Raw genomic sequence first — 15,206 nt, 5'->3', positions numbered from 1 at the left:
GTCTTGCGCACGGGCATCGGGTCCTTCTGGAGGCCACCTGTGAGGTGAGGAGACATGGGTGGGTGGCAGTGTGTGTGTGTGGCACAGCTGCAGGTCGCCTTTTCCATTTGAAATAATTCGAGGCTGCCTAATATTATAATGAGTTGTATGAGTCTCTGTCTGTCCGAGTTCATTAGTAGTCTCTGCTTCACGAGATCTCAAGACACTCAGAACATTGTGAATGTTAATATTGGAAATAGAATCGATCGTATTCGCTAAATCATGGCATCTACAACGGCGGAAGGGCTCAAGGTGCTTATTGTTGGAGCAGGTAATTAAATGCCTCATACTCTTATCAGGAGAGCTCATATTAACGATAGTAGGTATTGGCGGCCTCACAGCAGCGGTTGGGCTGCGCCAGCAAGGACACAGCGTGACGGTATTATAATAGACCCTGCCTTTTCTTGCTGTCCCATCCGTCGTGGACAGACGAGAGGCGAGTGGATATGCTAAGATCTTGAGATTAGCTCTTCGAGAGATCCGAGCTCGCCCAGGAAACCGGGGCAGCTCTGCATCTGGCCCCAAACTGCCATGGATTGCTCCGTCGATTCGGAATATTCCCTGAGACCTTCGGCGCAAACCCAGTCCAAGGGGTAAGGAATGGATCTTCTTTTCCTCGCCTTAATTGTCTCCAGACCTAACCAAAACGCTTATTTGCATAATTCGGGCGTAGTTCACCGAATATAGCCTGGATGGATCCGTCCGCCTGGATATTGACCTCAAAGAGTCTTTGAAAATTTGGGAATTTGTGAGTTTCCTCCGCCTGCCCTTCACTTAATGTGAGAACTAACTCTAGTTGTGATTTTCAACAGCCCTGGGTCCTAAGCTACCGTGTTGGACTCCATAACGAGCTAAAGAGGGTTGCGACAAGTAAGGAAGGCAAGGGGACTCCTGCTGTTCTCAAGACCTCGAGCCAAGTCGTCGATGTCGATGTTGAGTCTGCAACCATCACCCTGCGAGATGGCACACGAGTCTCAGGCGATATGGTCCTGGGAGCAGATGGTGTTAGCGTAAGTGCCCATATTGACTAAACTCCTCTCGGCCTCTCTTGTCTTGACATAATTTGTAGTCCATAACGAGGAAGGCAATCGTCGGCGAATCCCACAAACCCTTCGACTCGGGCAAGTCCGCCTTCCGATTCCTCATCCCTCACGAAAAGATTCGGGAAAATGCCGATACCAAGAAATTTACTGAGCGAGAAGGCTACATGACGATTTGGTACGGGGACGACAGGCGTCTGGTCATGTATCCCTGCAACGACAACACGACCATGAACTTAGTCGGTATTCATCCAACCGAGTTGTCTGCCTCCGAAGGTGAAGGTATGTTGAACCCATACGCTGCCGGCATTTAGAAGATATTTTCACTAACAGAGACCAGGTTGGAGTCGAGTCGGTAACAAGGAGACGCTTCTCGAGACCTACAAGGACTTTGGACCCACCGTGGCTTCCTTGCTTCAATTGACGGACCCCGCTGAGCTCAAAGTCTGGACATTGCTTGATATGGACCGTATCCCTCGGTGGACAAAAGGACGACTTGCGCTACTTGGCGACGCAGCTCATCCTTTTCTCCCTCATCAGGGACAAGGTGGTAAGCGAGTTGATTTTGTCTTGAGGACCCCGCTAGTACTGATGACATCATAGGCGGTGTTGCCATCGAGGATGCAACATCCATCGTTGCCCTCTTCCCCCTTGGCACTACGCGCGATGAAATCCCGGAGCGTCTCTCACTTTACGAAAAGATTAGAGACGAGAGGGCACACAAGATCCAAGAGTTCACGCGGGTAGCGGGCGCAGATCTCAACGATGCCACCCGCAAATCATTCAACAGTAAGGAAACACCAATCCCTCCTCAACTAGATGCTCTCCATTCGCTAACATTTCAAAGTCATGGAATATTCCAAGTACAATTACGGCTTTAGCGAGTGGCACAATTCCACCCGCGCCCTCAAGGAACACCTCTGGGCTCGCAACGGCCCAACGTACTGGCGCCAGCCCATCTCCTTCGGGCCCATGACGAGCCCGCGACAAGACCACTACGGGCGCCTCATTCCCTCGGACAAGTCTAGATACGTAACCCATTCTCTCCGCTTCAAGACTTCGGCGACGTACTTGCAGACGCTCTTCCCTACCAAGTCGTTCAGCTTCGTTTCCCCGGGAACCGTAGTCGAAGCGAGCTTCCAGTGCACCCAGCTCGACAAGATGGGCTGGCTTGGTGGTGGCGGCTATCACTACGCTGGTCTTTGGATTCACGGGGTTCAGTATGAGAAGAAGGACGGCACTAAGATCGTCGGCTCATTCCTCCCTGTTCTCTTTGAGTCGCTCACTGACCCCATCACCACCGGGCGAGAAGAGTTGGGTATGCCTAAGCTATACTGTGATATTAACGTCACGGGGACAGAGAGTTCAAGCCGTGTTGCTTGCGGATGGAGAGGTGCCAGTTTCTTAACCATGAAGCTCGACGATCTCGCCGATATGCCTCTGGAAAACGGAACCCACAGCGCGAACTGTAAGACCAGTGATCAACCTACTGCTGCCCCCAGTCAGGCCCCCAAACCTGTAGAGCAAGGTCTCTTCGTCTACAGGTACATCCCGGCCGTTGGCAAGCGAGGCGTGGCAGACGCTGAATATCCTGTTTTCATCGACTATAAGAAGGCAACGGCGACTCGAGTCGCAGACAAGACCGTTTGGTCTAGAAAAGGAAGTATTGAGGCTGATGGGCGTGACTGGGAGTCGCTGCCTACATTGCACCACATTGCTGCCGGTCTTGCTGAAGTCCCTGTTTATGAGGTTATCGAAGCAAAGATTGAGGAGGGTCACGGAGTTGAGGATCTCTCTCAGGCGGAGCGTATTGAGTGATTTGATGGGGTAGAACATAGAGTAGCAGTAGGCTGAGAAGATTGCTTGCAATGAAAATGCTTTGTTTAATATATAGCTCTCCTGAATCTCTTGCTCTCTCTTATGATAGGTTTATTCAATACTTTGCTACACTCGGAAAGCAAGGGCAGTCAGGCTACAGCCAAATTATAAATCCCAACTCGGTATCCAATCATCTAATCATACCATCCTTGAGCTGGCAGCAACCGACCAACACATTCTCCAAAGCCGACTCCAGATGAAGACTCCCCCGCCACCGCCGTCATCCGCGCAATATCACCATCCTGCAGATACCTCCTAGAAGATCCATTCTCGAGGATAATAGGCGACTTTCCTCCCTCTGTCGTCTCCAGCAAACACCCATGCGATCCCTTTTCCGGGCCACTAACGGTCCCAGTCGCCATGATATCTCCTGACCTCAAAGGTGCTCCGGCGCTGGCAGCATGGGCTACCATGTGCCTTGGGGTCCAGTACATGGTCTGAACGTTCGACTTCCCGGTAACGGTCGCCGAGTTTTCCGACAGAACCTCGACTTGCATGGCAATGGAGTATGTGGCGTTTTCGGGATCATCTAAGTAGTCCACCAGGGGCTGCACCCTGGGAGGCGCTGCAGCTTTAAAAGACTCGAGGGCGTCGAGGGTGACGATCCACGGGGAAATCGAAGTGCCGAAGTTCTTGCCGTTCAGAGGACCTAGAGGCATCATTTCCAGGCCTTGAATATCCCGTGCTGTTCCCGAGGCTAATTAGTGCAACGAAGGCGACAATGACTTCTTGGTTGTTAATCTTACCACTCCAGTCGTTGAGAATCACAAACCCAAAGATGTGCTTGTCGGCATCCGTTGCCAACAACCTCTGGTTCCTGGGCAGCGGTCGACCGATAATCGCAGCCAGTTCCATCTCATAGTCGACAGCAAGCGACGGCCGGAGGACAATGTGCCCGTCTGAGGTCGTATCACGATACTGCCCGACAGGCCTCTCGATATCCGTACCGGAAACGAAAACTGAGCCGGCGCGTCCTTGATAACCGATCGGCAAATGGAAAAACGCGGGCGGTGGACGCTCGTCGTTGATGATAATGCGGCCTGCATTCTTGACGTGTTCAAGAGAGCAAGAAAAGTCTGCACCAGTGGGTTACGCGTTGTCCACTATAACGATAAATTGAAAGGATTGCTCATTCTACCCTTCGATCTGTTGTACACATACCTATGAAGTCGCCGACATTGACGGGCATGTGCATGGTAACCCGTCGGATATCCTCGCAGCATCCTGCAGGAAAGGCATCGATTCCCCCTTTGCCAAATGCGTCTCTGATTATGTTACGCACAGCGCTCTGCACCGATTTCGGAAGTGAAGCGAATTCATTAAGTGTTTCCTTGGCAAAGATCCCTTTCGGTAAGTCATGGACGATGGAGAAGGTGCCCGCTTCTGCGAGGTCGTTGAGGAAGATGACGGTGTTTTGGAGTCTTGTGGCAGCTTGCGGGGCCTCATGCGTCGGGGAGGACGCAATGCCAAAGGGAATATTGTCACGGGAGAAGTGGTGCGCGTACTCTGGAGATGTCATGGCGATTTGATTGTTGGGGAAGTCCGTATATTTGATGCACGACTCGCAGACGGTGTGTTTTGTTTTTTCCCCTCCTGGTCCTAGGAAATACTCAGCCGTCCTAGCTGGAGATATAGTTCAAGATCTGCTGTTTTCAGTCAGAGAGAGCTGGAGTGGAGTCGATATTCAGTCCTGCCAGTCGCTTAGATAGATATCAATCTAGTGTTTTCCATCAGTGCCAGGCGGCAACAAGTAGCTCGTCGCCTCCACATGCCCCACGAATAGACGAGAGGAGTTACAAACGACTCGAGCTATGCATGAAGGTCTACGAGGTTTGCCCAAGCTTTGACTGTGGGGGACTTCTGCTTCTTTCCCGGACCGGCTCCACGGACATCTACTTCAGTCTATGCATTCCCGTGCCCCTCACTCTGTCCTGTTCGAAAAGCAGAATGCTGCATAAGATAGGTCAGGATACGGGGCATTAACACCCTCCCAAATCCAGCGGTTCCAGGAGAGCAACGAATTCATCAGTTTTCACATGCTCTGTCTCACCACTCACCATCAACCCCTCCCTCCTGTCTCCTCCGCTCTCATCAAATCCAACTCACCAACTCACCAACCCACCAACTCGCCAAGATCTTCATTCACAAAATGGCGTGTCAAGGCAAACTCTCACATCCCAAACGCTTCATCACCACCACCGACAACAACGGCAAAGCTATCTTGGACCATTCCATCCCCGCTGAAGCCCCCTTCTATACCCTCCCAGAAGGCGATGTCAGCTTTGCCCAATGCTACGTCACGAACGGCTTCCCGACCCAAATTAACAACGGCGCCGACTTGGAAGTCTACGGCGACTTTCTCAAGAGCCCGCCCGGACTGACAGTGTCCAACGGGACCGTGCTCCGCTACGTCGACTTTCCCCCGAGCTTTCTGTGTCCGACTCACGTTACTACGAGCCTGGATTACGGCATTGTCATCGAGGGCGAGGTTGATCTCGTCCTGGATTCTGGGGAGGAGCAGCACATGAAGCGGGGCGACATATGTATTCAGAGGGCGACGATGCATGCTTGGAGGAACAGGAGCGAGACGGAGTGGGCGCGTATGTTGTTCGTTTTGCAGCCTGTTCAGCCCGTTGTTCAGGGTGGAAAGGAGCTCAAGGAGGATCTCGGTGATATGCAAGGTGTGAGGGCCTCGACGTAGACTGTATTGATGCCACACCTACGGAGGATGATCTAATTTCAGCGAAAATCGAATATTATTGACATTTTGCAAATTTCAAATGGCAACAAATCAAACCGCATTTTGAGTTTAACTCTGCCAAACAATCGAAGAAACACAGAAAATTTTGCACTTGAAAAATAAACATCCTAGTTTCTGCCGTATATGCTAAGTGACAACAAGATCATCTAAAACTCGCCGCCGATGGGGTACCTGAAAATTCGCTTCGTAAACCTCCCACCCGTCCTCCTCCATTGCTTCGCCGCTGTCTGCATCCCAATCGTTAACTATGCCCTTTTGTCTCATTCTAGTTGCTCCAATTTCATGTGCACTTACCGCATTTATGAACACACCCGTGAACATTGTAATGATAAACGCTCGCTCAATCCCGCTCGTGTATACTCGAATCTGGCTGTGGTCGCGATTCTGGTCGACAGGCCTGTACGGGGGTATCCTCCGCGCATTAGTCGGCCAGTCGGGCGGGTTCGACATGCGAGCCGGCCCTGCACCGTTAGAATTCGAAGAAGAGGGCTCCGCGGCGCCAGAGTGGTGAAGTTGGTAATCTTGTAGAATTGTCCGCGCTGTCCGCGTTTGGGTGATTGTTTCGGTGGTGGACGACATGGTGACGATGTGGTGTTGAGAGAGACAAACCCTCAATGCAAGACCAAAAATGGCAGAGGCGAGGGTGAATTTCAGGGAGTTTTTCGCGGGACCATTACTTACTCGCGATTAGCGCACTCAGTAGTAGAAGAGGCCACCCTAGTCCTGACTCCTACGGCTGACCGGATCCTCCATCATCCGATGCAATGTGCGTGTCGGGATGTGGGCGAGCCCTGGTCGAGGGACCAGAGTCAGCGATCGGGATGTGGGCAAAGTGTCTGGAGGGTGCAGTACCATGCCGGCAAGTCTACTAGGTAACATTGTAGCAGTGAATGTTTGGTTCTATCTTCGCTTTCTCGTCAGACCATGACAGACTGTGGACCGCAGCTCATGGCGAAGCGCGTCTCTGACCGTGATAAAGCCCAATATCATTCCCAATCATTCTAGTCCGCATGTGGCCTTGGGGGCAATGACTGAACCTTCTCAATTCGCATCATTCCAACTGATCTCATCTACATTTCCTCTCTCGTCGCCGAAGCCAAGCCCCCACCACCATGCCGAAGCCCTTCAGCAAAATCAGATCCGCTGCCATCGATGGTAGACTCCATAACCCCATCTACCAGAAAATCCAGCTAAAAAGCCTTCATGACACCTTATCCCAGAGCCTCGATGAGCTGCAAAGGATAATCGCAAGGGATACTGGTCACAGCCCCGCCGAGGTCAAGCTCGAGTGCTGGCTTGCTCTGCGCTGCATTTCCGAGGCCTACACTGCGATTGATCCTGCCAAGGCCTTAGAGGATGAATACGCTATCGCGTCGCGGAGGGATGCCTCTGACGTGCGAGAGCCTGTGGGAATCGTCGTGATTGAGCCGACGACGCATACTTTCTTTTACTCGCTCATCAGTGCGCTCGTGCCTGCGCTGGCTGCGGGCAATTGTGTTCTTATCCAAGTAAATATATCCATTGCTCTAGGAATAATTTCGTCCCGAGAATTAACTGGCGGGCGAAACCAGGTCGAACAATCCATGCTCGAGACACCAACATTTGTTTTGAAACTGATCCAAGATGCCCTCGACGACGACATTCTCTACATCTCGAGGATCAAAGTCAACACTATCGACCTTGCCCACCGACACCTTAAAGTCCTCCAAAACGGCTCCCCAGAGACCACCCCTCTCGCCAACGAAATCGTATCGCGATCAAACGCCCTCGTGGCCGCCATCGTCGAGCGCGATGCTGACATCCAAGAAGCCGCCAAGGCCCTCGTTATGATGCGCTTCAGCCTCCGCGGAAAGTCGCCCTACGCGCCCGACGTTGTGCTCGTCAACGAGTGGGTGAAGAAGGAGTTCTTGATGGCTGTTACGCAGCACTCTATCCGGTTCATGTCTGATGCGGGTGAGAGTGGTACGAACTCGAGGAAGTTTGAGGGTCAGGGCCTGCTCGATGAGATTGTCAAGGAGGGTTTTGCGAATGTGATATCTGCGGGGCATGAAGGAATTATACTGGATATCGGGAACAGGTGAGCAATTGAAAAAACCAGGCGCTTCCATTGCCGCCTCCCTTAGTTGCTCACAAGAAGAAAAGAAAATCGTTCTTGACGCAGCGCAAGTTGCGGGAAAGATGCTTCACCGTGCTTGCCGTGACGAGCATGGATGACGCCATTGATGTATCCAAGGGGTAAGCTATAAATCCTCGCGATATTAAGACAGACATATTCACTGGCTAACTGCATCCACTTCTAGGCTCGGACGCCTTTCGGCGGCGTACATTTTCACATCTCCCACCGCAGCCAAGTACATTTGCCAATTCGTCGACTCTGATCTCAGTTTTGTAAACCACGTCCCCACAAACCTACTTTGTAAGCCCACAGGAACATCCAACTCTAATCATAAAGACATATTGCTAATTCCTACTTTCGTAGTCGGACCCGTAGCGCCAGAAAACAAGCCTTTGGACTACTCCCAGGGTCCTCGATATCCTCAGGTGCTCTTCACTGTGCCTAAGCCTCAGTACATCACCAAGCCCGCATTGATCTCACGAATCGAAGCTTTGCTGACCGGCGCTGCTTCTCCGCAACTTCACAAGCTTGACGCTGAGGCGACCATGGCCTTGCCAGAAATGAAGCGGGCTGAGAGGGCGAATGGCATCGGCTTTTTCCAGCAGGGTGTCGTCACCGGAGGGATCGTATTCTTGACCGCCATTGTCTCCGCAACGGGCGGGCTGTGCTATTGCTTGGTCAAGTATGCTTGGCCAGTTGCCTGGAGGACTCTATAAACTTAGAACCCATGAGTGTCTATAGGAACGGGAGTTTGAGTTTTTCTATATGCTTTGCCAAGTCACTCAATAAACATCAAACAGGTGACACTAGAAGATTCAAACCAGACGTCCAAATGTTCTCACGCTCCTGTGCTCTTGCTTCAGCTGGCTTCGTTATTGATAACCAGCATCAAGTAACTGAAATCACCCCTCTATTGATGCAGCACGCGTTCCTCCCAACCTTCAAGAAGTGCGCTTGTGATTTACTCCGCTAGGTCCTCCGTCCATCTCAGCTTCTTAGTGAACTAACTGGCTTGGTCTCTTTCGCACTTCCCTCATGTATCCCAGCGCCCACGTGTCCCCTAAGCGCGGCTTCTTGGCGATGGCGGGGACATCAACTATAAGGAATTTACCGCTTATTTACAAAAGATGGCTACCTCGTGTACCAACTCTTCGGAGCCGACTCTTTTCAACATCCCCGCCCGAGACAACAGCTCGCCTGATACATGAACCCATCGAGGAGGAGCTGCTTTCGGGTGATCGGGTGAAATACTTCCATCCAACCCGGCCTGGAGAAATATTAGACGGTAGATACACGACAATTGCCAAGTTCGGCTTTGGCACAGGGTCTACAGTTTGGCTTGCAGATAATCTTGAGTTGCAGTTATAGACCTCTTGTCCAGTTGTTGGCTTCATGCGGTCTCCTAACATCTATGCTAGTAAGCGGCGGAGGGAGTTGGGTCCTCGATATGTCAGTAACATCCCAGCTCTTGATACGGACGCATCTGGCGAGTCCACGTACGCAAAGATCATTGAGGCTGCCAACCCGTCCCATGAATGTTTACTATCCATCCACCTTCCAGGCGACCAGTTTTCAGTTAAGGGGACCTCGGGGAACACATATTTGCCTCTTCTATGAAGTCATGAGAGAGACTCTATTCGACTTTCAGCGTAGAATGCCGCGAGAAAGACTGGAAATGCCGTTGTTTAAGCCTTGGATCTTTCTGCTCCTTCAAGCCTTAGATTATTTGCACACCGATTGTCATATGATCCATACAGGTAATATCCTCGACTCTCGACCTGCTCTTCCGCTCGTGTGATGCCACAGCTAACTATGAAAACCCCCTTCCCTAGATATCAAAGATGGTAATATCATGGTGACGATCGAAAATGATGCTGTCTTGTCCGACTTTGTCCACTTTTACAAGGCAAATGCCCAGCCGAAGCACATCCGGGCCGAAGATGACCGTGTGGTTTACCTCTCCCAAAATGACTTTGGCCCCTCGCGCGACTTACGAAACGGCTTCCTACCCTAGTTAGCTCATTTTAATTCAAGCTTCCCTGGGTTAGTCGACGGTCGTGGCCACCTTCTCCCATTCAGTCTCATCGGTACCGAGCCCCAGAAGTATTTCTTGGTTACCCGTGGTCTTATAGTGTGGATATCTGGAACCTAGGCCTCCTGGTGAACCCTTCTTATCCTCGCCTACCCGCCAGTACAAGAACTAATACTGCCGGTAGATGTGGAATCTTCCGGAAGATGTAAGCCTTTTCAGGCCTGCCGGCGATGACGGCGAATATGATGCTCACGTTCATTTGGCCCAGATGGTGTCTATCCTTGGAGATCCGTCGAGGAAGTCATCGAGAGAGAAAGAAGGTATCGCGACGCTAAGCTAGGGACACCAGTCATAAACCGACGGGGCAGTAAATGCAAGACAATGAACGAGTACTAGGGTGGCCCTTTTTTCGATGACGATAGTAAGTTGTGCAGGACGTTCATGATGAAAGAGATGACAGGGAAAACTGACGTGCTGCTTTGCTACAGACCAAATACTTCGCAAAGATCTTCTGGGCAAGAGGAAATTGGTAGACACGGTGATGGAACTAACTGGCGATGCAAAGGAGGTATATCTCGACTTTGCATCTTCCATGCTCCAGTGGTTACCCGAGAAGAGAACTGCCAAAGAGTTGTTGGAGCATCCTTTTATAGAGTCCGTGAGGAAAGAGCGTGAACGATACTTGCAAGATCCAGAAGGATATTAGCAAGGTCTAGAACGAGGTTGAATCGACGAGACTGATATTCCTACTTTCCTTCGTAAGAAATCGAAATTGCGACGACTTAGCTCGGTTCACGGCTCTGTCTGACACTATCGAACAAGGGCAATAATATTGTTAGAGATGAACGTTTGTGGCAATTGTAACTCTGACCCACGAATATAGTCATGCGTGGTGAACTTGGACGAGAACCCAGACTGATCCGTGCTTGCAACCTATGGCTCTCTAGACCTCATATCCTGTATATCATCGCAGAAATCCCTGCTTTCAGAGATGGCACTAGCCCTGAGCGCTCTTTTATTTGCATTCTCCCTTATCCAAACCTCGTCAGATTTCCATGGATGGACTTAAACTTCGGTAATAGGAATGCCCATCCGCTGGGATACAATGTTAATGACACTATCAGCCGTGACGATATTGGTGACAGTTGGCCTATCGACAGCAGCGTTCCACATTTCCATCATTCGAATAGTCATCTTCTGCAAGGGAATGACGCCATACTTCAAACCAGCAGCCTTGATGCGGTCACCATTATACTCCGCAAAATTCAAGCGTTTTCCCAATTCATCAAGCTTCGCCTTAGCAAAGCCGAGTTCCTCGTGGCGCTTCCTTTCTCGCTTTTGCTGCATTATGAGCAGCTCCCGCTCTTCCCAGGCCTTGCCAGCATCCATTTGTGCCTGTGCGAGGAGGAATCCAGATTCCCTGTCTTTTTCCTTCTCTAGGGCATTGATGTCAATGGTCAATTGGCAGAGCTTGAGCTCAAGAGACTCGATGATTTCCAACCGAGATTGGTGGGCAATCCGTACGGCTGCAGCGGCCTCTTCAACAAGGTCTATGGCCGAGGCGGGTAGACGACGAATAGGGTACCTAGCGGCGAGAGTTGCGGAGGCTCTTAGGGCGCTGTCGAGAATTGTCACACCATGGTCCTGGTCGTACTTCTCCTTGCGACTTCGGAGAATGGTGATAGTCTCAGGGAGAGATAGCTCCTTGATCATTATCAGATGGAAACACTGCTCGAATAGCCCCCCACCCGTCCCAATACAATTGTTATAGTGAGAAGGGGTAGTAGTGCCAATACAACAAAGTTGGCTGCAGCCGAGTATGGACCAGAGGAGGTGAGTGGCATCCACGTCGCTAGCCCCTATCAGAAGGTGGATCTCCTCTACACAAAGAATAATAGTCTCCGGAGATTGCGTGATGTCATTCAGCACTCGCTTCAGTCGCCCTTCGACTTCCCCCCGCTCAGTATTGGCGATAAGGGCGCTGATGTCGAGAGACAGGAGCTTGCAGTTCATGAGGTGGTCCGGTACATTGCCGACTGTAATGCGTTGAGCAAGGTCCCTGATGATAGTGGTCTTACCAACACCGGGTTCTCCAATAAGGAGGACGTTATGCTTAGTTGGCTGACTGAGGATACACATGGCTCGGCGGATCTCTTCTTCTCGGCCAATTATGAGATCACAGTTGTCGCCCGTGGCCGCGGCAGTCATATCGATCGTGAAACCGAGCTCCTGGGTGATAGTGCAGATGGCGTTCTCTATTAGGTCGGTATTGAGAATCGTGGCCTCCCGTAAGGCAGTCTGGATGTCGGCATCTTGGCAAAGCGCTATGATAATATGGCAAAGATCAATAAAAGAGTGCCGCTGGAGATTCCGAAGATTGTTGGCTTTCTCGAGGACAGTATGAGATGAGGGAGATACGCTGACCGTGTATGGAGGAGGGCTCCAGCTAGGGAGCTTGGTAATCGTCTTCTCCAGCGCCCTGTAAAAAGCCCGAGGGCTGCCGTGAGCCAGCTCGATAACCTGCTTGAACATGGTATCGAAGTTGATGGGTATCACATTCTGCGGTCCTGGAGGGGACTCGAAGAGGGAGACCCATGCGAGGTGCATGGGGAGGACTTCCGAGTGACCGAATTGCTGCGCTAATTCTATGGCATTATTCCAGACCGTTTGGGCTTTGTTTGTGAATAGGATGTTGGAATCCATGGTGTCGAGTTGACGTGCCCTACAATTTCTTGTCTTGTTGCTTCGAGGTGGCTCGGCGGGAACTGATGAGCAACACCATGGAATCCAGTTCCTAGGAAATTGCCCCGCTCTTGAGATTAACTCGATCAAGAGGCTCACGTCGACGAGATGTTTATAATTCGTTGGCTGTGTCACCGTGTGTGACGACCAACCCCTCACTCTAAAAGACCTGCACGTAACACCATATCTCTCCAGGCTCCCAACAGTATCACAATCGTATCGTGACCAGCGCAGTAGCCAACAATAAAGAAGTTAAGGCTTCGCATTGGGAACATAAGTAAGGAGTATGGATGAAGAACCAGATCAGAGTTTCGCTTTCTCCACCGGGCGGCTGCCCCCGGCCCTTCGTCTTGGGTTTAGGGCAGGGACAGTCACGACAATGATAATGCGTTTATGAAGATGACTCTTTTCTGTCGTCGCGGGGATCTATCCCAGTAATATATCCCAGCAATGTATCCGTCTCTGTCATGCTCGAATTAGTTGTCATGCCTTCTGCTTCAAATGCAGTGACACACCCTGCCGGGTCTCAGGGCGGGTTTTTGATGCGGCGCAAGTAACTGAGGCATAGCTTCTTTAATCGTCTTTTGAATGAAACGAGAAAGGTATTCGAAGCAGCTGCAGGTGTCCGCATGGAAGAGGCCTCGACCGGCGAAGGCTCCTCAGTAATGGGGGCGAGACTCGTAGTACCGAAATTTGCCACCACTTCTCTATTATGCAGGAGTGTCTGCCGATATGGGTTCTCCCGATCCAGGGCAATCATGTCGTACGACGTGCGGATTAAGTAGGGCTCATCGCCTTCATCATCATGGGCATCTGCTTCTTCAGCTGAAGACGCAGGTAAAAGGGTCTCATAGCATGCCTCGATTTTCTGTAGCCACCTCTGCCTTTCGTGACCCAAAATTCGACCATGCGCCATCAAACTTTCGGCTATATCTCTCCTAGGTCGATCTCGAAGAAAGGGGGGACCTTTAGGACGAGTGTACTTTGTTGAGTAACGGGAGACTGAAGTCTCCAAAAGTGACCTAACATAATCGATCCCCGGTTGCGTCTGGCCTAGCTTCCGTTCGACGTAGAGTCGGAGGCCGCACTGCACTGCAAGGTGCATAAAGTCGGTTGGAGGGCCTGGCGGCTCGATGGGCCAGCGTACTGTGTCTTGAATCGCGGGTTGGTTTGTTGAGTGGTCCGGGGAAAGAAGCGAGCCATATATTTGGCCAGTTCATCCAGCAAGGCAACCTGTGAGGTCCCTTTCACCTCTGCCAGAGAGGCGAACTCAAGAACCCAGAAAATTGCATTCCAGGTCCCTTCTGGCACACGGACGCTAAAGTTGTAGTGGACACACTTGAGTTGGTGAAGGTAGCATCGAGCAAGGGCGAGATGTGGGTCAAAATCAGGATCCGTGGCCGAGGAGATTGCTTACAAATATCGCCCTGGTCAAGGAAATCTTTAACAGTTCTGTGAAGATATTCAACGTCGGCATTTGCCAGCAGATCCCCATATTCGGGCGGAAGCTGTCTATAATCTCTCAAGACTACCATATCACTTTCCCCAGTGCTCACTGGAGGAGCAGAAGAGCTTCGCAGAATGCCGTCAACCGCATCTACCCGTCCTGCAACAACGTCAGCGGGATCCAAATAATCTCGACGGGGATGTAACAGGGCGTCCGCTTTGACCCAAATAGCTCCCGTCTCGAGGAGGCCCTTGCACCGGCTGTCAAGACGACGTCTCATATTAAGGGCGCGGTAGAATCTTTGTCTTGGGAAGAAGAGGGACGGCTCGACGCGCTGCCGGGTAGCAAGCCCCGCGTCTTCTTCGTCCGCGAGAGACAAGCAAAGGAGAGATAAGGGGGATGGAGAGGCTTTCACCATTTGAAACAGCGCGGATGCCTGTTTTATGAGGCGGCGATCGAAATGGTGCAGTATCGTTCGAAATAAGTCATCGAGCTCGGGTGGCAGTGAATCTAGCCGCCTCTGGAAGTCCGGCAGCCTGTCTCCGTCTCTTAGCCCTTCCATCAGAGACCGAACAACAAGGACCACCCATAAGAAGACTCCCGAAGCTTTCTCGGATACACTCTGGATCAGGAATTCGCTAGCTATTTCGTCCATCATCCGGAGTTCTTTGAATGCAACACTCGAGCTCAATTCAGAATCGACAAACGACTTGATATCGTGGAAAGTGAGGTCTTGCAGCATGAGGTGCGGTTTCGAATTAAACTCGTCCTCGAATATCATCCAAGGCCGGCTTGAAATGCAAAACTTGAGGTGAGGATATTCGCCGACACTTCGAGTGAAGGAAATCAAGTTCGATTTGTCTCCTTCAAGCTCGTCAAGGCCGTCGATAAAGAAACAGAATTTCACGGTCGTCCCCCGGGTCTCCAGCAAGAACCGAAAGGCAGTTTGAAGCTCAGTTAAGGTCCAAGGGCTGTCCCGGTCCCTGGAAAGGGCAAATGAGGTCCAAAACTGGATGGAGTTTTCGGGATCCAGGGCTTTGAGCATGCTTAACGCCTGATAGATGTCCGAAGGAGGCCGTCCTGGGAATGCCGCAGATTCTCACTCCCTGCCAACCAGAAGTAGAAAGATGCGACAATGAGAGGGGTTCCTT

General features: G+C 51.2%; 4 protein-coding genes and 2 pseudogenes across 4 annotated transcripts; 3 read left to right on the top strand and 3 right to left on the bottom strand.

Annotated features, from left to right (window-relative positions):
- Window positions 1-570: 570 nt before the first annotated feature.
- SAPIO_CDS4763 (uncharacterized protein) lies at window positions 571-2,897 on the top strand (the record flags this gene model as incomplete). Its single annotated transcript, XM_016787237.1, has 7 exons — window positions 571-632; window positions 727-787; window positions 852-1,049; window positions 1,109-1,361; window positions 1,420-1,629; window positions 1,683-1,868; window positions 1,927-2,897. 7 exons carry the CDS (start codon window positions 571-573, stop codon window positions 2,895-2,897), a joined length of 1,941 nt encoding a protein of 646 aa, XP_016643116.1.
- A 194-nt stretch (window positions 2,898-3,091) lies between these two features.
- SAPIO_CDS4762 (uncharacterized protein) lies at window positions 3,092-4,476 on the bottom strand (the record flags this gene model as incomplete). Its single annotated transcript, XM_016787236.1, has 3 exons — window positions 3,092-3,642; window positions 3,704-4,033; window positions 4,119-4,476. 3 exons carry the CDS (start codon window positions 4,474-4,476, stop codon window positions 3,092-3,094), a joined length of 1,239 nt encoding a protein of 412 aa, XP_016643115.1.
- Window positions 4,477-5,106: 630 nt separating this feature from the next.
- On the top strand, window positions 5,107-5,658 carry SAPIO_CDS4761 (annotated as a pseudogene; the record flags this gene model as incomplete).
- Window positions 5,659-5,864: 206 nt separating this feature from the next.
- On the bottom strand, window positions 5,865-6,297 carry SAPIO_CDS4760 (uncharacterized protein; the record flags this gene model as incomplete). Its single annotated transcript, XM_016787235.1, has 2 exons — window positions 5,865-5,945; window positions 6,013-6,297. 2 exons carry the CDS (start codon window positions 6,295-6,297, stop codon window positions 5,865-5,867), a joined length of 366 nt encoding a protein of 121 aa, XP_016643114.1.
- A 533-nt stretch (window positions 6,298-6,830) lies between these two features.
- SAPIO_CDS4759 (uncharacterized protein) lies at window positions 6,831-9,848 on the top strand (the record flags this gene model as incomplete). Its single annotated transcript, XM_016787234.1, has 7 exons — window positions 6,831-7,226; window positions 7,290-7,795; window positions 7,897-7,953; window positions 8,019-8,134; window positions 8,198-8,516; window positions 9,253-9,371; window positions 9,667-9,848. 7 exons carry the CDS (start codon window positions 6,831-6,833, stop codon window positions 9,846-9,848), a joined length of 1,695 nt encoding a protein of 564 aa, XP_016643113.1.
- A 1,083-nt stretch (window positions 9,849-10,931) lies between these two features.
- SAPIO_CDS4758 lies at window positions 10,932-12,569 on the bottom strand (annotated as a pseudogene; the record flags this gene model as incomplete).
- Window positions 12,570-15,206: the final 2,637 nt, after the last annotated feature.

This window comes from Scedosporium apiospermum (genome assembly GCF_000732125.1).
Source record: "Scedosporium apiospermum strain IHEM 14462 chromosome Unknown SEQ_SAPIO_0094, whole genome shotgun sequence".
Taxonomy (NCBI): Eukaryota; Fungi; Ascomycota; class Sordariomycetes; order Microascales; family Microascaceae; genus Scedosporium; species Scedosporium apiospermum.
This window is presented reverse-complemented; position numbering and strand designations above follow the sequence as displayed.